We start from the raw sequence: 20,623 nt of genomic DNA, 5'->3' as shown, positions 1-20,623 counted from the left end.
TGATGTTTTACCCAGAGAAAGGGAGAGACGGCTTTGTGTGTTGTGACCTTCCATGGCCAGGTGTTTCCCAAGTCTGAGCTGCAAATGAACGCGCCACCAGATTAACTGTTTTCCTCCAGACAGCAAGAAAATGGTGAAAAAGACTTTCCAAAATTTTCTTTCTAAGTTTTTTTTTTCTTTTGTATATCATTATTATTATTTTTTTTATGAACAGCAAGTTTTTAAACTTCATTTATTTCAACTGAGACCAAACCCCCAATATGGAACATGGTGGTGGTAGCATCATGCTGCGTGAGGACGTTTTTCTTTAGCAGGAGATGGAACGATGGTTGGAGTTACTGAAACAAAGTAAATACACATCCAGACTTACATGGAATGGTTCAGATGGAACCATATTTATGTTCTGAAACAGCCCAAGAAAATCCAGTTATGATTCTGTATTTGTCTTGTTAATGGATTTCCTAAACAGTGGACCTCTGCAGCTTCTCCAGAGATATCATGGCTATTTCTATGATTATCTCTCTTCCTGCCATTCTTGTCAGTTCAGGCGGAAAATGCACAACACACCTTTGCATGTTTTTATTCATAAATTTTATTTTATTTTTTTAAACCATGCATCACCCTCCTTTCGCTCTAGTTTGTGTTGTTCTGTGGGAAACGGTTGATTGTCTTGTCTTTTCTATTTTTCAACTCCAACATTCATTTCCAAAAACATTCCCTGTCTCACAAACACACCAGACACAAAGGCGAACTCTGTTTTGTCACAGCGGCGCTTCACCCGAGGGAAAGCTGAGCATGCTATCACCTTCCAACCTCACAGGTGGAGCGACACCTCGGGGAGTGCTGATTGTATGTAGGCTAGGAGTTGCAAACACCCATTTGTCTGCACACTCTGTAAGGAAATAAGCGAGGGGAGTCTGGGGTGAACATGGCTGTGAGTGAGGGGGGTGGGGGAGAATGAAATAAAAAAGGAGCTACATTTGAGCGCGATTCAGCTGAAGCACGGTCAGCAACACCTTGGCACATGGTCGTTGCTTTTGATCACGAGTCAAGTGTGAGATGTACAAAGAGGGTTAAGCAGATTTACTCTCTGACCAGCTTTACAGGAATACTAGAGGGGGAAAAAAAAGAAAACTTTTCCTTGTTCAAAGAAAGAATGACTGCCATCGTCTCCTGCCACATCTCAGGTGGACAGAACACTAGAGGGCTCTTTATAACATCGCTGGATATAAAAACAACATGTCGAACGAGTATAGGTTGTCATTGGCTTGTTGGGTTTCATGTCTGCAAAGATTCACTTTATCTGCAACGCCAAACAATAAGTGAGAACAAAGGCCCCCCGAAGGAAAAGGTGTAATAAAAGAAGGATAAAGTGGGGTTTTTTTTCTTCTTCTAGTACTGGGTCAGATACTCTCCTTTCTGAATGTGACAGAGATGTTAATAATGGTGAGGGATAATGAGAGGGACAGGCTTATTTAGAGTATAAAAGAATCCTGAGACTTCTCCGTCTCCTCTTGATGTGTGGGAATGTTTTAGTGTGTCTTGAAGCTGGTAACTTGGAGGATTTTGACACAACTGTTAATAAGGTGAGAAAGCTTATGTATTGTTTCCACTTAGCAGTGAGAGTGTTATTCGCATCTCTGGCAGACTTAGATTTAAAAGGCTTTATTTCATTTTCATTCGCTGCTCAAGAAGTTGTTTTTGCGATTGCAAATGAGACAGGAATCTCTACGCAACAAAACAATGTTAAACAAGTATCAGTTTGTCTTTTTACACGTCACTTGACATTTAGAGCATGAAAGACTTTTTGGTATACACCTCCAAATGATCGAGTGAAAAATTTTAATTGGCAGTACAGCATTTAAACCTTTTTTTATAAGTGCCTGCCAGCTGTTTGCAATGTTTCTGCTGGTGATTTGATTATTTCTCTTTGGTGACAAGCTCCAAGTCTTTCAGGATGGAAGGCCTCATTGCTATTGCCCTAATCTTTGTCTCCATCTACATAATCTGGCTGGGGCGCCCCAGAAGATTAATGTTGCATCCAGTCAAAAGAAACATGTTGACCATTGTGAAAGATTACTGCAAACCTAAATCTAAATTTGAATGATTCTTGAGCTCTTTTCTTCACGGTTATGTTATGTTATGTTATGTTATGTTATGTTATGTTATGTTATGTTATGTTATGTTATGTTATGTTATGTTATGTTATGTTATGTTATGTTATATATAACATAGAGTTACATTATGTTATTTTACCTATAGTGTTACTTTACATTATGCAATGAAATGTAAGAAAATGTTGGATTATTTACATCACATTTCATTACTTTATGTTATGTTGCATTTTCTTATGTTGTTAGAGTAACTGTCATGTTACATATGTTGTGATATGTTGTATTGCATTATGTCATGTTATAATCTGTTATATTTTGTTCTGATCACAACTCCAAACTTCGGTGCAAGAGTTGATCCTGAAGAATTACGCATTTCGTGCATTTGATAGTTAGGATATATTGCTGCTCTGTGAAAATGATCTTACTTCTGAGATTTATTTTACCGCTTGTCTCTCTGTTATTCATTTAGCAATTCAAAATGGAATTAATTAATATTACTTGTTTATTTTGTGTGTATGAACAGTATGACGCTCGTGCCCTTTTCAATCAGCTTTCCGTGAGGATTTTTGTCTTAACTTGATTTTTATTGTCTGTATTTATTTTTTATATATATATTGTAGCAGCTGACATGACGCAACTTGATCCCTACTGTCTCCTCTTACTGCTCGCCCTGATTGTTGCTAGCCTGGCAGGTGAGAAATAATACGCATTGTTGTTTTGCCAGAATATTCACTTGGATCTGCTTGCAAATGCAACCTTTCGTAGAGGAGAAAGAATGTTTTGTGTTTCTTTGTCTCTTTTAGTTGAGAATGATAACAGAATTGTTGGTGGCACAGTGGTAGAGCCTTACTCTATCAAATATCAAGCCGCTCTCCTGTACAGAGATTCCCTCTTCTGTGGAGGCACCCTGGTTCACCCGCAGTGGGTGGTGTCTGCTGCCCACTGCTGGAGGCCGTAAGTTATTGCAGCTGTCCGCCTTCACCAGCCACACCAACACACATTAACGTGTATCAGAAGTTAGTCTACATCGTGACGCTTAGAATGCATTATCATAGTTAGTCTTTTATGGCAGAAAGAAATAACATCACATAACTCTTTAAATAAACACGAATTGTTTACTTTTTTTTAATAACCTCTGCAGGAATCAACTGATGAAAGTGGTCCTGGGGGAGCATAACATCAAAGAGAAGGAAGGATATGAGCAAATATTTGACGTCTTGTTAATCATAAAACATTACCAGTTCAATTACTGGAACCTTGACAACGACATCATGCTTCTTAAGGTAAAACATGCACTGTGACAAATGTTTGGATTTAGAAAATGCTGAGTCACTCAGAAATGGGTAGTTAGAGCCACTGTGTGGACTGAATGTCCCAGAGATGTGAAAAACAACAGAGAGAAGATAAAAACGTTAGCATGTCAGCTGACGTTATGCACACATTTCAAATCTAATTGGTGTCCAAAAGTAGTATTTAAATTAAATATGCAACCATATGTAAATATATAGCAGTATATTTCAATGTCATTTAGTTATATATATTTTTAATGTGAAGTCCAATTAATGTATACAAGTATTTTTTAGCAATTTTTTCTCTGCAATTATTATTTTATGGGGACTTTTGGGAGGTTAAAAAAAGTGCAATAATAATAATAATAATAATAATAATAATAATAATAATAATAATAATAATAATAATAATAATAATAATAATAATAATAAATAATAATAATAATAATAAATGCAACATTTGAAGTCTTTCTACAGATGAATATTTAAAAATGTATGCATGTTATGATTTGGATTGCAACACCAAGTGCAATAATTCCCCCCCAAAAAAGGCAAAATATGCAAAATCTAATGACTAATGAGAAAAAAATGGCATCGACAGTGTAGTTTCATTGTCGCCTTTTTCATTTTTTAAATTCACTTGGACATTTTACAAAGCAGACTTACATGATACCAGTGAGGATTTGTTGCTGAAAAGTATCTTAAATGCATTGCTAACATTTTGAGATGGCCAACCGACTGGTTTGTTCTTCTGTGGTCAGATGGACCGTCCTGCTGTCATCAACGAAGTGGTCAGTCCAGCTATTTTGCCCCGCATGGGCACTTTGCAAAACTTTGCTCGGTGCACCGTTAGCGGTTGGGGAGTCACCTCTGTCTATGGCCAGAGCCTGTCGCCTGAGCTGATGTCTGTAGACGTGGATTACTTCGCAGACTGTTGGTACTACTACTACTTCAGGATCACAAACAACATGATCTGTGCTGGGTCCACTGACGGAGGAAGAGATTCCTGTCAGGTGAGCCACTAAATCACTAAACCAAAGGTTGGAGTTGGAGAGGAGTTGTTGCTTTGCTCTCTGTGTTTAACAATTCCAAGGAAAGAAACAAAAAGTGAGAAATAAGTAACCATTTTATTTAGAGCAGTGAAGCTTTAAGCATACTAAAGTTCTTTTCAAAATTGTTCCACCAATATTAATTTTTAAATACATTTCAAAGTGTTTGACAAATCCAGATATTTTATGAACCAGACCTAGTTTGGATTGTTTATCTGGAAAAACATGTCTGAATGGGAAATGCAGGAATTGACGCTAAACCAAAGGGTGTAACAGCTGATGAGTTCTTGTTTTGCTCTCAGTGTTTAACAATTCCCAGGAAAGAAACAGGAAGTGAGAACTAAATTTAGTTGATAAAATGGTTAGAACAATAGCCACTGTATTACTTCATTTTCTTTGCCAGACAGAGCAGTGAAAGAGGCTTTAAGGATACCTAAGATCTGTTGCAAATTGTTCCTCCAATGTTAATTTTGTTTTACATTTCAAGGTGTTTGACAAATCCAAATATTTTATGAGCCAGACCTAGTTCAGATTGTTTAAATAGTTTATCTGAGAAGAAAAACAAAAAAAAAAAAACAAGAATTGGGGATGGTTGTCACTCACGAAAGATTGATTTTTAATTAAAACCTATTTAATCACTTTAGATTACTTGGATTTAGCTCTAAAAAATATCCCCTTCATTTGTCCCTGCCAGGGAGATTCAGGAGGACCGCTGGTCTGCAACGGCAGACTGGAAGGCATTGTGTCATGGGGCATCGGCTGTGCTTATGCTTTTTACCCCGGGGTCTACACTAATGTGAGAAACTACGTCTCATGGATCGACCGGGTCATCCAGAACAGCTAACCATCCACCAGAAGACCCTCCTCAGATGAATCTTCAAATGGATGCTGAAGATCAAAAGGCTTTTCTGTCGTTTTGATAGTTTATCTTAATAAACTTGAATGAATCTGTTCAGATGACCAAACTTACAGAGTGAAATTTTTTACACTTTTTTTTTTAATCTATGACTGGAACTCAGATTATTCTTATTATTATAACAGATCAACACAGAGACACAATTTTTTTTTTTTTTTTAATAGATACACTTTCATTGTTTTTTTTTTAGACCCTATTTCAAATAAGGTTGCAAATTCATGTCTGGGATTTTTTACCCCTCTCAAACAATTCTTCTAATTAGTACAAAAAAACCCCGCTAAAATAAAGATACATATTTTCTCAAACTGACTTGTCCTTTTTGTTGTTTTGCTCGCCTTGAGCTAAACATGAACACGTATCTTTCAAAATACTGAAAGACACGTGTATTACTTTTTGTGTATTACATTTTGTAATGGACATCCTCTATTACAAAATGTAAAAGAGGATGTCAAACGACGGGCAAATTTACAGTAGAGTTAGAATGACATGGTTTAGAACGACAGCCAGTTAGAGGTATTGTATAGACTGCATTTTCAGACCATGATACCATAGCGACGGGCAAAATAACACACAGAGAAAATGAAAACTGTAGCATGTTTGCTGCACTAATACGCTATTTTAAATTTAGTCAACGCCTTTAGCTGGGAATGTGAAAATTGTATCTGAATGGAATATGTAAATATTCTGTGTTATCATGTGCAGACACACTATCTTACAATAATTAAGTAATTTATTAATATATATTTTTAATCTCAATCTTAATGTAAATATTTCTATTCATACTTTTCTCTACTATTTTCATTACTGCAGCAAGCATAATTTTAACAAAAATCCAGAGTATTTTTGGAAAGGTAAAAAAATGCAACAATGAGAATAATAATAGTGATATGAATTGCAACATTTGAATTCTTTCTGCAGACCAATGCATACTTTAGGAAAATCTGCAAGCTAGGAATGGGATTTCATTTGTAATAATGCAAAAAAGGAATATGCAAAATCTCAGGACCAATCAAAAAAATGGCAACAACAGCGTAGTTGCATTGCTACCTTATTCATTTTCAAAATTAGGGTCAGCTGTGATCATTTTCAGATGGCTGACTGGTTTGTTCTTCTGTGGTCAATTGAACCGCCCTGCTGTCATCAGCCAAGTGGTCAGTTCAGTTATTTTGCCCGGCACGGGCACTTTGAAAAACTTTGTACAGTTAGCGGGTCTATGGCCAGAGCCTGAGCTGATGTCTGTAGACGTGGATTACTTCGCAGACTGTTGGCACTACTACTACTTCAGGATCACAAACAACATGATCTGTGCTGGGTCCACTGATGGAGGAAGAGATTCCTGTCAGGTGAGCCACTAAATCACTAAACCAAAGGTTGGAGTTGGAGAGGAGTTGTTGTTTTGCTCTCGGTGTTTAACGATTCCAAGGAAAGAAACAAAAAGTGAGAAATAAGTAACCATTTTATTTAGAGCAGTGAAGCTTTAAGCATACTAAAATTCTTTTCAAAATTGTTCCACCAATATTAATTTTTAAATACATTTCAAGGTGTTTGACAAATCCAGATATTTTATGAACCAGACCTAGTTTGGATTGTTTAACCAGTTTATTTGGAAAAACATGTCTGAATGGGAAATGCAGGAATTGACGCTAAACCAAAGGGTGTGACTGCAGAGGAGTTGCTGTTTTGCTCTGTGTTTAGCAATTCCAAGGAAAGAAACAAAAAGTGAGAAATAAGTTTAGTTCATAAAATGGTTAGAACAAATATCCATTTTATTTAGAGCAGTGAAATTAGCTTTAAGCAAAATTGTTCCACCAATTTTAACTTTTTATTGCGAATTAAAACCACCTCCCCTTTTCTTCATGACGCCATGTTGGGTTGGTTTCCGATTGGCTGTATGACTGCACCCTCACCCCTTTTCCCTCTGTCCTTTTCACATTTAAAGCAGAGCCATATCATTCTCATTTAGATGCTCAAAAGCAACCCAACAAGATAAAGGACGCAGGATGGACCAAAGGCACTTGTCACAGGAGGAAGTTAAGGAACTGATTGATCAGTCCCACAAGGCCAAAGAACATTCTTACTCTCCCTACAGCAAATTTAGAGTGGGAGCTGCAGTCAAGACTCGAGACGGCCGCGTCTTTACAGGTAAGTTGTGGGTGTGGACAGCTGAGGAAAGCAAATAGAATGATCAGAGGTTGAATTTGATTTTCGGATGAACAGAAAACTAGTAGCATTGCTTATGACTGGGCTTCAGGAGTTTTGAAAAACTGTAAGTACATAGTGTTCAGTGTTACGCAGTCTGACTCAGTCAAATCAGTTCTGACTTCTGGGATAAGATACTCAGTTCATGATCTAAACGGCACATATGTAGGTCTGCTGTGAAACTGATGCTGCTAAATAATGTTAATTGTTACCCAAGAGTTAACTATGTGGAAAATTCAGAGTAAAGGATTACAATCCAGCCTATCAATCAATAATCCTCTCAGGTGACAGGGCGTCATAAGTCCATCTGACAGAATCGCATGCTACCTTTTAATGATATAGATGCAATCTGTGACTACCTCACCTTGTACACGGACACAGATGTCCTGTCAGCATTGCTGGACAGCACAAAGCTTGACAAGTCACCTGTTTTCATCACACGAGGGGGTTGGGTGAAGGGTGGTGAGGTGAATGACAAGCAAACAGCTGGGAGTCCAAAGACCCAGAGAGTCGGTCACTGTTTGGAAAGACCTGAATAAGTAAATAAGCCGGCTTTTTTAACCTGTAGTGGGTCTCTTTACAGGATCACTCATTACGTCTGTTTGTGCCTCTGTCAGGTTGCAATGTGGAGAACGCATGTTACAATCTGGGAGTGTGTGCCGAAAGAAATGTCATTGCAAAGGCCGTGTCAGAAGGTTACAAAGACTTCATTGCCATTTCCATCGCCAGGTAACTAGCGCCTTTGATTGGTATGTGGAATTCACCCTGGACAGGAATTTGTCCTGTAGACCCTTCTGCATTATCAAACCATGAGTCACTTCACATTGCATTTCTTTTTGCAAATCAAAATGCCTAAATAATTATACACAGTTTCACACAAGTTTGATAATAAAATGATACATTCTCAGACATAAAAAGCCCTCTCTACTCAGTGACACTATCCAGCTAAATCTGAGTCATTGTCTCCCAATGGGGAAATGCATTTATTGTAGTTTAAAGGAAATTGTGCCTTCTGATCTTTCAGTGATATGGAAACAGAGTTCATCTCCCCATGTGGAGCCTGCAGACAAGTCATGAGAGAGGTATGATGTGTTTTTGTACTATCAATACCTGTTTTTTTCTGTCTCCAGGCAGTACATATTACAGTAGTTTGAGGCTACATACAAAAAACACAGGCAGTACATGTATTGCTGAGTAATACATGGCATCTTATTATGAATTTGTGAATGAACCATCTAAGATAGAAAGATAAAGATAAGTATTTATTCTTATCTTTTTATTCTTCCAACTACAGTTTGGGTGTAAATGGGACGTTTACCTTACAAAGACCGATAAGTCGTACGAGAAGATGACTGTGGACGAGCTACTGCCGCGCTCTTTTGGCCCCGATGACCTGTCCAACAAGAAGGTGTCCAACATTCCCAGCAAACACTGAGCTTGGATTATATGACAAGTTAATTTACAGAAACAACATGAGGTGTACTCTGTTTTAGCATACACACAGCCTTCTCTACATTTATTCTCATCTTTGGTAAAGTATGAGTAAAAAAAAGGAAAAAGAAAATATATATATAGAATAGAAGCATATCTATCTGCAATTGCGTAATCTCAAACTGAAAACTGTGCTTGAGAATAAGCATTGGTCTTTACCTCCCTTATGTTTAAAGCTTATCATAAATTTGCCTAATTTGAATAATTTGATTGTTTTCATGTTTTTTTCCATGTTGGGGATCTAAGATACAAAGTACTAATTTGAATAGGTAAATGTCTAATGAAAAAAAAAATCAAACGAGTTTTTCTAAAAGTTTCAGTGAAGCTATTGTACTGCAATAAAAGAAATTGACTTAAGTTTTTTTTTTGTTTTGCACACACCTTTAACAGTAAACATTACATGTTTAGCAGCAGTTATATTTATGATTAATATCAATTTTTGTATTGTCTGCCAACAAACAATATTTAAAAGTTCTATATCTGCATTATAAAAATATGAACAGATTTGTTTTCAGTTTTGCACCACTGAGTCAAAAACAACTGATGCTCTCTTAATGTAGATAAAAAATATTTATTAGTTCCAAGAAGCAAAAACAGAAATTGATGCACACATTTTAATAAATAAACATTTTCTGAAAATGAGTCCTCTTTCATTTTCTACAGTTAGACCAGAAAACGATGTTAAGGTTTCAGTGTACAACAAATATTACTTGTTGAGCAGCAAAGGATCATTAACAGTTAAGGAATTAATCATCAGGAAAAGTGAAATATTTATGCAGTGGGAAAAATAAAAACATTTATCCAGCAGCGTTTTTTGAGTCTACCTACTTGAAGCTTACACGTTTGAGGTTAAAGGTTAAGATTTACAGAAGGACAGAATAATATGTTCCGACTGTTTCTCCCAACTTAAGACAAAAAAATTTAGTTTTTAAATGAACATTTCCGACCGAATATCCCTATTTGATGTGTAAAATCTCTTGAAGCAGTTTCAAAGTTTAAATTTCCATCAGCTAAAAAAATTAAGGGGGAGAAAAAAATACGTTTTGTGATTAAACTGAAAAGTGTGTCTGGTAGATTTAAAGAAACATTTGGCAAACAGGTTTCCTCTGACTGGATGTAATAACTGCTTAGCACTGAGGCAGCCTAGTTAAAGTCCTGACTGGGATCTGTAAGATTCATGAATTTTAAGGAGTGTTTGATTGCTGAAATACCACTAAAGGCTTTATCGCTGATCAAGTAATGGCTTAAGTAAGTTTCAACATGTGCTAAATAAAAAGTTCTTGGGAGTTTGAAATCTGCCAGGGGTATGAATAATTCTGAGCCTAACTCTATTCCTTCAGACCACATGCTGAAAATCAATCTATAAAGAAAAGTCTTATTTAAAAAAAAAAAAAAAGCTTCAAAGCTTGTGGTGCATTTCAGAGGCTTGGTGCGTGTTTAAATAATTTAAGTGGTGCAAAAAAATGCCACACACCGAATGACTTCACCTAATAAATAAAAGACAGCAGAGAATCAAACTCCTGGGGTCGGATGAAGAAAACGTGTACACATAAAAAGCCACATACCGCATCCGCCTTTTCTCTACAGATCTTCTTCATGGTATTCATGAAGAAGATAAAAATCTCTTTACCACAGACATTTCTGTAGCCGATATGGCAGAAAAAGAGAAAAGAAACGACAGGACTGAATTATACTCACAATCTGCTTCTCTGTTTGTTTTTGACATTTTCTCTTGAGTTCCAGCATTTAGATGACTTCTTAATGCAACAATAAATATTTAGAGATAAGCTCAGACATTTTTCTTGCTGCTGGATCTGATTTCAGCCCAACAAATACATCCCACATACATAGGTCCTGGATTGGATGTTTTGGACATTAAATATCCAAGCTCTATAATCCACCATACAGGCTGAATGTACATCTCCTGTATGTAAGGAATAGTGTTTGTGTAAGCAGAAGATCTTTCTTGCCTCTGGAAGCTTTTTCATTATCCTGCCAGGGCTTTTCTCAGAACTCTTCCTTGTCATTTTGTTATTTTTTTGCTTCGTCTTTGCTCTTGCGTTTACGTTCAAGTCCATTCGGCTGTGATGAAAGCAGTGTTTGCATCTGGGCCTGTGATTGAGCCGGGTGTGTCTGCACCAAATCCTTTCGACGGATGTTACTGGAGGATTTTCATCCCATGTAATTATGACCGAGATTTACAAATAAAACCTATGGTACGCAACGGCGTAACAAAACACACATAACCAAATAAATGTCCAATTTCAGACAGGGCTAGACACAGCTAACATCTCCTGCACTGTGATTCATCCAGACTGTGTGAATATGACGAAGAAATATGGGACGAGGTGTTGCTGCTCACCAACAGCTCAGTGCCGCGCTACACAGAACTTAAACAGTTATTTGAAAACAACATGGTTGATCTGCAGCTTTCTTTGTTCAGGAGGGGGAAAAAAAACAAAAAAACATAAGGTGCAGCTGTTCTTTTCTCTGACCTCAGCTCTCTGCGGAGAAGGCGCTGGAGGCATCGTTCAGCGTAGGCCACGACGAGACGTACAACCTGGGCAGGGTGCCCTCCATGAGCCGCTCCATCCACAACCCCAGCCTGTCCAGCTTGTGGTGGACCTCTATGCTGGTGGGCCTGCTCGAGCCTCTCTTGGGGACGGCTCTGTCTTCCCTGGAGTGAGAGCGGGAGCGGGAGTGGGAGCTGGACCTGGATCTGGAGCGCGACTTCCTCTTGCAGTCGGAGGAGTCGGACGACGAGTCGTCGGGGTCGTCCCCGGTGAAGACGGGTCTGAAGAGACAAAAGTACTTCTTGTGGCCGTTGAGAGCCAGGACGTGGCCCGTGTAGTCCGAGGACTCCTCGTCGTCCGAGTGGCTTTCGCTTGGCCCGGCGGGACAAGCGGAGCGAAGGAGCGAAGGCATCCAGTGGCGGTGCTTATCCGCGTTGAGGAAGGAGAAGTGGAAGGTCTGAGTGCTGAAGTAGGACAGCAATTTAAGGATGGACAACAGGAGTTACGGGTCATTTCTTAACACTGCTGATGCATCTTAGTAGGCTCACCCAGAGAAAGAGAAAACCTCCTTTGCAAACTTCCGGAGCAGAGCGTTCTTGGAGGCGTTGGTGAGCACCAGCACAACGTTGATGTGGCCCGGTCTCAGCTTTACCAGGTTACTGGTGTAGGTGACGTCTGTTAGCTCTGTCACTTCCACAAAGTCCTTCCTCGGAGGACGGCTGCGAAACAACAAGGGGAGAGGAGAGTTGACCGGAGAACAACAGCGTAAATGATGCCAGGAACTCCATACTTTGGGAATATTTGGTGCATCGTTGAAATGGATACAGGTGCATGTAGGGATGTGTATAAAAACATTATTTAAAAAAAATGTATTCCACTTTTTCTTACTGAAGTAAAAATTCACCCCGAACATTTTTTAGAAACGTTTAACAATTAATTTGAGCACGCTTAATAAGAGGGGAAACACTTGTGTGTGTGCGTGTGTGTGTGTTGTGTGAAGCAATTATTGTTGACGATGATTGATGATAGACTTTTAGTCAGCTCCACCCGATTTCATTTTAAATCTGGAATTTCAGAGTTCATGACACCAAGTACTTTGACAGGCCCACAGCATGACAGATCCTCCACCACTCAAGCTTTTGGTTCATAAAAAACAAAACGGTAGTGATTATTGCAGAGGAAGGACGCAGTTCCAATTAAAGTCCCAGTGGAGTTTTGTAACACATTTGTGTCTGTGACTAAAAGCAAAGGTTTCTGGCATGTCACCCAAACACACTACTTGGTATGTGTAGCATATCTAATGGTTGTCGAGGAGATCTGGTGACTCCATGATGCTGGAGTACAGCTTTAGATTTTTTTTTTTTACATTTTTCCTACCATTCTGCTCACTGTGTGTTGTCTGAATGTTAAATATGAGTTCTGTGTCGCATCATAATTATCCACCGTTAAAACAAAAAGTCACTGACTACTTAGAAAGGTCCTAGAAACCCTAATCAATTGTTAAATTAAAAGTAAAGTATGAATTGAAGGAGAAAGTATACATTTAAGAAAGTCTATAGATTTATTTTAGTCATTGGGAACATGTTGTACATCTGGACTAATTCGGACAATTTTTATAGCAACGTTTTAAACTTTATTTGTATTTGCCAAATAAGAATGACTGTAAATTTACTTTTAAAGTTAAGTATTTTGCTCATAAACATTTCAAAATTAGCACTTTTCAAGCCCAGCTCAACCAGAATCTGAAGTTGTTTAAAGTCCAGAAAGAAGTGAAATTATCCATTTTTCCCTTTGTTGAGTGTACATTTACTCAATTAATAAAAAAAAGGTGATGTGGTAAATCAAAGATAAGTAATGTAACTAAAATGCCTGCTAATGCAAAAAAACTGAATTTATTAAAAATCGCTACATTTTTTTTCTTGAAATCAAAGAAAGAAGTCTTTCAAATTAAACATTTCTCAATTTTCTTTTGTCCAAACTTATCAAAACCTGGAAAATGGTTAAAAATAAATAAATAATAATAATAATAATCTATTTCAATACTGTGTATAGAACCTTGCCTCAACATAGTGGCAAATGTTTTATTGTTTTGTGAATAAAACAAAATGTTTTATTGTTTTCCAATTCTGCTTAATCAAAATTCCCGCTGAGCTTGACGGGAACCATCTTGCGAGGTCTCGCATTGATTGGACTTCAGAGAGATAAAATTACAGTGATATCAGAGCTGATATAAGCACTTGTGGAAATTCAACCAAAAAATGTTGATGCAAAACTGACCAGCTGCAAATAATTTACCCATTTGTGTTCAGGCATGCTCTGCAGGAGCTTGTCTGAGACTAGGAGTTACTAAACCCAGTAGATCGTTACAGATATTTAGGCGAGACGTCTCGTACATTGGGTCCATCTTGCGCTCATTTCAACTCACTGCATTACCTCGAGGTATTTGCTCGGCTTGATGCATCATCCTCTGTTTGAGTTGCGTTTTGCTCCTTTGGCTTCGGTTTCTGAGGTTTGCTCTCGCTTGGCTCACTGTGAACAGCGGCAAACGAGAGAATGAGAGGTGAAGGCTCTTCTAGCTGTGAACTAGGAGGTTAGATTTCTGCACACTCATTCAACCGACTGCATTAGATGAAGACTCACCTGAAAGCCTGAATTATCACAGTACCAAAAAGAATGAAGAGAGCCGAGAAGATCAAGGACAGGATAGGCATCATCTCTCGCCTATAAGTGGGGAAAAATATGAATGTTATTTTTAAAAATGCATTAAAATTCCCAGACACAGGTGGATTTGTTGATTCACTCCCATAAAAAGACACTGTGTTGCCAATTTGGTCCCTAGTTGTTGTATAACTTTCGAAGCGGAGCACTGCAGCTTTAACAGGACAGACTAAATAAGGACCAACGCAGATCTTAAAGCGTCATCCGATCTTGTTTCAACAAACAAAGTTGATCTCTTTTTGCGTCGCATTCTGCCGTTTCCTGAGGGAGTACCGTCTTACCAGTTTGAGTAGAGAAGGCCATCATATATTTGAAGGACGCAATCATACGCAGCATTCATCCACTGAATGATAAAAATCTGGAGAAAAGATCAAAAACGCACACAAAAAAAACCCCAGCAACATCCATTAAAAATTAAACATGACTGCAAGGCAAAAAAATAAAAAATAAGAAATGCAGCTTTCTGTCTCCAAACTGCGATCGGGTGACTTACCGGAGCCATCTCGTTGTTGAGTTCCGGTAAGGTTGTGTCTGAGCTCAGGTAGGTGGGGTCTTTCTGCAGCAGCTCCAGCTGCTCGTGGAGCCGGTACTTGTCCTCCTGGCTGCCGTTCCAGCCGCTGCTCACGGAGCGGAACAGCACCCTGCCTGCCTGACTCCGCCTCTCCAGAATCACCACCTGTCAGTGTTATCGGAGAGCACTTTTAAACCGAGGCGGCGCGGCGCATTGCACGTCGCATGTCTGTAATCCGAAACAACGAATCCTATACGACTTCATCGTTTTGTGTGCTGTCAACGGAAGGGGAGGGGGGGGGGGAGTGCTGGGAGAAAAAAAATTAAAAAGTTCATCTTGTCCTTGGTGTTTGCTGATTCTTGTGCGTGAACCGACCTGAGGGAAGGCGGCAGCCTGGTTGGGTAGTAGCGCCTGACAGAGAGGCTGCTGCTGACGTTGGTAGACGTATGCGAAGCGTAGGATGTCTTTTTTGTTAGTAGTGGCAAAGTCCACGAAAGCCTTGTTGCCTGGGAGGAAGGCTTCGTCTTCCCCAGTGATGAGCAGCACACAATACCTGGAAAAAAACAAAACAAAAAAACCCCACAAGTTTAAAGTAGGGTTAGGTTATGAAACAATAACTCTGACTGAGCCGCAGAATGAAGCCAAATGAAGAGCAATACATGAAGAATGTCTGCTAGAAACCGCAATTGGACATTGTGGTAGAGGTTCACTTTCTGGCAGGAAAACTATTCTAAGCACAGTCAGAACAACAATGGAGTGATGGAGACCTCTAAAATAAACTGGACATCTGTGAAAAGGCTAGAAAACTGATGGACACAATAATGATTTTTAAAATGATTTTAGAGTCTTAGTTTCTGTCTCGCCCAAACATACTTTGTATGTAGTGAAGAAGTGTAAGGGGCAGAAAAAATTTTTATTGTAAAAAGGGGTTTAATCAAGCAATCTATAAACATACTATAACAACAATCTGCTAATTTTCCTTACTTCCTCCGTCGGTGGAACTGCTTAACGGGACACAGCTCGTCAAAAAGCTGCTGGTTGACAAGCCGTGGCACCTGCAGGAATTTGTTGTTCGTAACAAACTCGTCCATTAGCTGCTTCTTCATCCCCCTGGCCTGGAAGAGACAAACGTCAAGAGGAGTTCAAAATTTAAATCAAACAAAAAATATATATATATTTTTTTAATAGGCTTTTTTTGAAGCCCTGGGCTTCAGAGAACACAAGTTGTACCTGGATGATGTCCACAGGCTTCTCTGTGTCCTCCTTAAACAGCAGCATGGTGGGAGCGTAGGTGTTGATGTTGAACTGCCGCAGCAGCTTAGTGTTGGTCGTGGCGCCTTGATCCACGTAGCCAAAGCGAATGTAGTCTCTAAAGGCAAAAGCTGTCAACTGAAGGAGGGTAAGGTCGAAAAGAAAGGAATGATGTCAGAATACATGCATAGGCAAAACTCTCTACTTATAAAATAATATGTCATGATTTTTTTTAGCTTCAGTCCAAGACGTTGGCCAAATGTTTTGCACCATTAAATATAAAATTACCACATTGTTTTGCTCACATCTCCATTTTTTCTTTAGGTATCAGTAAGGGACATATTAAACTTTTCAAGACCATTTACCATTATGATTTAAATAATTACTTTAATACAATTAAAGTCATCTTAATAGCTTACTAAGTTCAGTCTAACATGACAACTTAATCAAATTTAATGTAACTTTGTCAACTTAAGATAAGTGTTTTTAGATTTTAATCTGAATACTTTCACATCTACAGATTTTTTAACAGCACTGCTTTCTCAAAAGGTACTGAAAATTGGGATTGCTGCAGCACACTGGATAGTGTAAAGACACTAAGAGTGTAAATTGTAATAAATCCATTAAATCATTTTTAACGAAGGTACAATAGGCTAACATGAGGAGCAAAGTTATTCACGCTGAACGTTATTTGACAGTGTAATTAAATCCAGATCCTCAGCGGGATATATATTGAAAGAAAAAAAGACAGGAAGAGACGATAAATTCGATAATTAAAATGAGGTCAATAGGTTTAATTTATCGTGCAATTAATTGATTTATCGTTTATCGCGACAGGCCTACTGTCAATAACATCAAACATAATCTAAAGAAAGTATTTGTTCTTGATTTATCCAAGGATTTTAATCCTGTTTCTATTAAAAATGGTCAAACTGTGACCTTTCCATACAGATAAGTGTTGCCTAGGCGACGAGCAATTAATGGTACATGTGTAGGTTAATAATACATTTTCACATGGCTGAAGTGGACCAGATGCCTTTACCTTATAAAGAAGAGGCACAACAGGAACTTGGTCAAACAGCAGCAGACTGGGTTTATTTTCCACATGCCACCGGTCAAGAAAAGCCTGATAGTTGTTGTCGTCGATCTGTAAGAGAACATCGTAGAAGTTAGTAAAAGACAGACAAGTGTTGGAAACAGGAAAACCAAAGGCAATAGAAAGTAGGTGTGTTTGACCCTCAGCCGTGTATTTACACCTCAGTTTGCTAAATGCTGATTTAAATAAAGAACAAAGCCACCGTATCTCTAGTGTGACTGCATGGAAAAGGAATCAACCGCAGAAGCAGCTGTGAGGCAGTAACTCCAGAGAAACCTTTGTAAAGGTGAAATGAAAACGCAGTTACCCTCTCCACCAGGTTGTGAGGCAGCAGATCCTCCACAAACTGTCGCAGGTGCTCCCGAACCACATGCTGATGGAAGAAGGTCATCCTGCCGTTCACCAGCCCAATGATGGAGGGAGCCCGATAAGCTCCCAGCTGGTTGGCCAGACGACGCTCAGAACCCACGTCCACGATGCCGATACCCACGCCTGATTCAACATCGACATAAGCAGCGATACAATGAGGTAAAAAAAAAAAAAAAAACAAACAAACGTGGTCAATGGATAAACTTGTATAAATTTGTCATATCTAAAAGTGAACTGCTCATCTAGGTGTGATCTAGAAAGCTGTGGAAACCTTTCAGGATTTATTTTATTTTGTATATTTTATTACACATAAACACATGGGCCTTGTATCCTTATTAACAAAGCCTAATAGAGGAATATTTTTAAGGTCGACGCAAAAATCAGTCGAGATATGCAATAATCCACTTATTTATTGGATAGATTTGTTTGAAACCAAATCAACTCTACAGACTTTGATATGTTTAACACACGCTGCTTTATAGCAACTAAAACCCTTTTAAATAAGAGTATTAAAGGCACATTTAAATGATTCTGTTGGCAGAATGTGTAATCGCATGTATTGATAAAACCAATTTAAAACAGTTGTGTCAGCATTCAATAAGTGTTTCTTAAAATAAAATAATATCAAACATCTTTTCAGACCAGGGCTGCACAGTGGCGCAGTTGGTAGAGCTGTTGCCTTGCAGCAAGAAGGTTCTGGGTTTGATTCCCGGCCTGGGGTCTTTCTGCATGGAGTTTGCATGTTCTCCCTGTGCATGCGTGGGTTTTCTCCGGGTACTCCGGTTTCCTCCCACAGTCCAAAAACATGACTGTCAGGTTAATTGGCCTCTCCAAATTGCCCCTAGGTGTGAGTGTGTGTGTGCATGGTTGTTTGTCCTGTGTGTCTCTGTGTTGCTCTGCGACAGACTGGCGACCTGTCCAGGGTGTACCCCGCCTCTCGCCCGAAACGTTAGCTGGAGATGGGCACCAGCACCCCTCCCGACCCCACTAAGGGACAAGGGTGCAAGAAAATGGATGGATGGATGGATGGATCTTTTCAGACCAATCAGTCCATCCAGGATTTTGTGATTGTGTGTGTTTTTTTTGTTTTTTATTTTCAATCAAAATCACAGATCTTGCTGTGCTAATTTAGAAATATTTGTAAGGAATTTTTATGACATTTGCGCTAATGTAGGATGCTAAATGTGAATTTTTATTAATCGCTGCATCAATCACGGACTGACTTGACATCAGGTAAGGCTGAGGTAGCAGTCACTTAAACCCAATGTTTTTGGCCAATTTTGAGAGAAATTTGCAGCAAAAATGACAAAAAAAAATGTGGGGAGCTGTTGAGTTTGTGTGAATTTTGCAGGTTTGTGAAAAACCGGAGGGATATATTGATGTATTTTGGAGTGTATAGGGTGACTTTAAAAAGCTACAGTGGGCCAGATTTGGCTCCCTGGCCTTGACTTTGACACATGTGGCATGGAGTATTGTTACGATTTTAAAAATACTCAAAGCCGTACCCAAAGGTTCCAGCTCTACCACCGTCTCCTTCCACACTGGCTCGATGTGGATGCAGGCAAAGCACCACTCAGAAGTCACTTTGATCAGGTACGGCCTCTTGTAGCTGTCTGGGAGAATGTCGCTGTTAAACTGAGCATGGTGCAGCATATACTTGCTGTCAGCAAAGTCTCTGGACCTGGAACCAGACAGAAATGTTTTTGTGTTGGGGTTTGCCAACAAGAAGCTCTGCAAAATCAAGAATCTGTACATGCATGCAAATTAAGAGGAGTTTGCAGGGGTGGACTAACTTTGATCTTTGGACAGTTTCCCTCCCAGCTATCTTAGAAAAGTAAGAGCCCATTTTGCGGGAATAATTTTTTTAGGTTGATATATTTTCAGATACTTTATTGGTTATTTTGGGGTAGATTCTACCCTGTAGCTGCACCCATCTCCTTTGCATTATTAACAACAACAAAAACTATAATACCTGGGGAAATGGAAAAAAGACTCATCAAAGTAGAAGCTGTTGTCAAAGTGGCGGAACCCATGATGTTGTGACTGTCCGAAAGGCTGGTTTTCATCCATCTGCCCATAGCGGTCAAAGTTGGACCTTCGCTCCTCATTTGACAGGATCTGTGAGTAAAAACAAAAGTGAAAGGAGACCGTTTTTATACTCATAAAACAAATAAAGTCAACATAAGTAAGGAATTTTTATACTCATTAACGATATAGTGGAACTGAAAAGAAGATATGACAACAAGCAGTTGTGTAGCCTGTATAATATTTCTTCAACTCACCTCGTATGATTTGGAAATCTTAATAAACATATCTTCAGCATTGAGGTCCTTGTTCTTGTCCGGGTGCCTAAAAAAAGACATCATAAACAATAGCATATATTTAGCCAACTGCAACATATTTAGTGCTGAATGACCATGTGGCGCATTAAATGATCAGTAATCATTGACACCGGTTTTTGTTGGAACATGACAGACCCACAATACAAACTAATGGCCTCTCTCACACACTTGTGTTACTCACCATTCTCTGGCCAGGTTCTTATATGCCCGCTTAATTTCTACCTGACTGGCCCTCCTGCTGACCCCCAGGACTTTATATGGGTCAAGCTCATTAGTCGGTCGCACCACATGTGAAGTAATAATTAGTAGAAAGATGGCGAGAGTGACTGGACATGTCCGAGCAATCCAAGCGGTGCTCCGATCCGTCATCATCTTATGCTGCTGCTACAGTCTGACGTTACGACAGTTAGCTATCATAAAACGGAGAATAAACCTTACATGTTCAGATCAGTGAAGGTTTGAACGTCAAGTCGAATTACATGTAATATACGACTGCTTTACTACGACAAGGCCATAGTTTTCCTTATATGATGGACATTAGCAAACCGATAGCGTCATGGCGGCCAAAGCGACCTATGAAACGCAAAACTTCCGGTTTGACCTTTCAAAATACTTTTTTTCTGATCTCCTGAAATGACCAAATAAACAGATAAAAATAAATGAATCATAGAATTGAACAAAACGTGCGTGCCAAGCAAAGCTGACAAGTGCGGCTCGTGTATTTTCCGATGTTCGCGTTTTGACAGCAAGCAAAACGAGAACATC

At 39.0% G+C, this 20,623-nt stretch overlaps 3 protein-coding genes across 5 annotated transcripts; 2 read left to right on the top strand and 1 right to left on the bottom strand.

The window, feature by feature from the left end:
• The first annotated feature begins 1,424 nt into the window (after positions 1–1,424).
• Positions 1,425–5,673, top strand: LOC103464915 (trypsin-like). Of its 2 annotated transcripts, none has more exons than XM_008409320.3 (6): positions 1,425–1,586; positions 2,738–2,806; positions 2,918–3,068; positions 3,256–3,397; positions 4,165–4,416; positions 5,147–5,673. In XM_008409320.3, exons 2-6 carry the CDS (start codon positions 2,743–2,745, stop codon positions 5,294–5,296), a joined length of 759 nt encoding a protein of 252 aa, XP_008407542.1. In that variant the 5' UTR covers positions 1,425–1,586; positions 2,738–2,742; the 3' UTR covers positions 5,297–5,673. The 2 variants fall into 2 exon arrangements, with proteins under 2 accessions (XP_008407542.1, XP_008407541.1); XM_008409319.2 differs by having other exon boundaries at positions 1,427–1,586; positions 2,735–2,806.
• Positions 5,674–5,775: 102 nt separating this feature from the next.
• LOC103464914 (cytidine deaminase-like) lies at positions 5,776–9,302 on the top strand. 2 transcript variants are annotated; one of them, XM_008409317.3, is made up of 5 exons: positions 5,776–6,711; positions 7,332–7,510; positions 8,185–8,296; positions 8,592–8,649; positions 8,862–9,302. In XM_008409317.3, exons 1-5 carry the CDS (start codon positions 6,689–6,691, stop codon positions 9,000–9,002), a joined length of 513 nt encoding a protein of 170 aa, XP_008407539.1. In that variant the 5' UTR covers positions 5,776–6,688; the 3' UTR covers positions 9,003–9,302. The 2 variants fall into 2 exon arrangements, with proteins under 2 accessions (XP_008407539.1, XP_008407537.1); XM_008409315.3 differs by having other exon boundaries at positions 7,308–7,510.
• Positions 9,303–9,609: 307 nt separating this feature from the next.
• Positions 9,610–20,430, bottom strand: LOC103464913 (dnaJ homolog subfamily C member 16-like). The gene is made up of 15 exons (XM_008409314.3): positions 20,040–20,430; positions 19,799–19,865; positions 19,489–19,634; positions 19,022–19,197; positions 17,455–17,639; positions 17,094–17,198; positions 16,031–16,189; positions 15,785–15,915; positions 15,176–15,353; positions 14,783–14,965; positions 14,571–14,647; positions 14,212–14,292; positions 14,005–14,100; positions 12,120–12,290; positions 9,610–12,035 (listed from the first exon to the last, which is right to left on the bottom strand). Exons 1-15 carry the CDS (start codon positions 20,228–20,230, stop codon positions 11,555–11,557), a joined length of 2,427 nt encoding a protein of 808 aa, XP_008407536.1. The 5' UTR covers positions 20,231–20,430; the 3' UTR covers positions 9,610–11,554.
• Positions 20,431–20,623: the final 193 nt, after the last annotated feature.

This window comes from Poecilia reticulata, chromosome 5 (assembly GCF_904066995.2).
Source record: "Poecilia reticulata chromosome 5, P_reticulata-male-v2, whole genome shotgun sequence".
NCBI lineage: Eukaryota > Metazoa > Chordata > Actinopteri > Cyprinodontiformes > Poeciliidae > Poecilia > Poecilia reticulata.
The sequence above is the reverse complement of the archived record's forward strand: the minus strand, read 5'-3'. Positions and strand labels throughout refer to the sequence as shown.

Coding starts and splice junctions, on each gene's coding strand:
- LOC103464913 (XM_008409314.3), bottom strand. CDS start 20,230: ATGATGACGGATCGGAGCACCGCTTGGATTGCTCGGACATGTCCAGTC. Junction 15,916..16,030: donor AGCCTGTGGACATCATCCAG/GTACAACTTGTG, acceptor TGTCTCTTCCAG/GCCAGGGGGATGAAGAAGCA. Junction 14,293..14,570: donor GGCCTTCTCTACTCAAACTG/GTAAGACGGTAC, acceptor CCCCACTTATAG/GCGAGAGATGATGCCTATCC.
- LOC103464914 (XM_008409315.3), top strand. CDS start 6,689: ATGGAGGAAGAGATTCCTGTCAG. Junction 6,712..7,307: donor GAGGAAGAGATTCCTGTCAG/GTGAGCCACTAA, acceptor TCACATTTAAAG/CAGAGCCATATCATTCTCAT. Junction 8,297..8,591: donor ATTGCCATTTCCATCGCCAG/GTAACTAGCGCC, acceptor CTGATCTTTCAG/TGATATGGAAACAGAGTTCA.
- LOC103464915 (XM_008409320.3), top strand. CDS start 2,743: ATGACGCAACTTGATCCCTACTGTCTCCTCTTACTGCTCGCCCTGATT. Junction 3,069..3,255: donor GCTGCCCACTGCTGGAGGCC/GTAAGTTATTGC, acceptor TAACCTCTGCAG/GAATCAACTGATGAAAGTGG. Junction 3,398..4,164: donor ACGACATCATGCTTCTTAAG/GTAAAACATGCA, acceptor TTCTGTGGTCAG/ATGGACCGTCCTGCTGTCAT.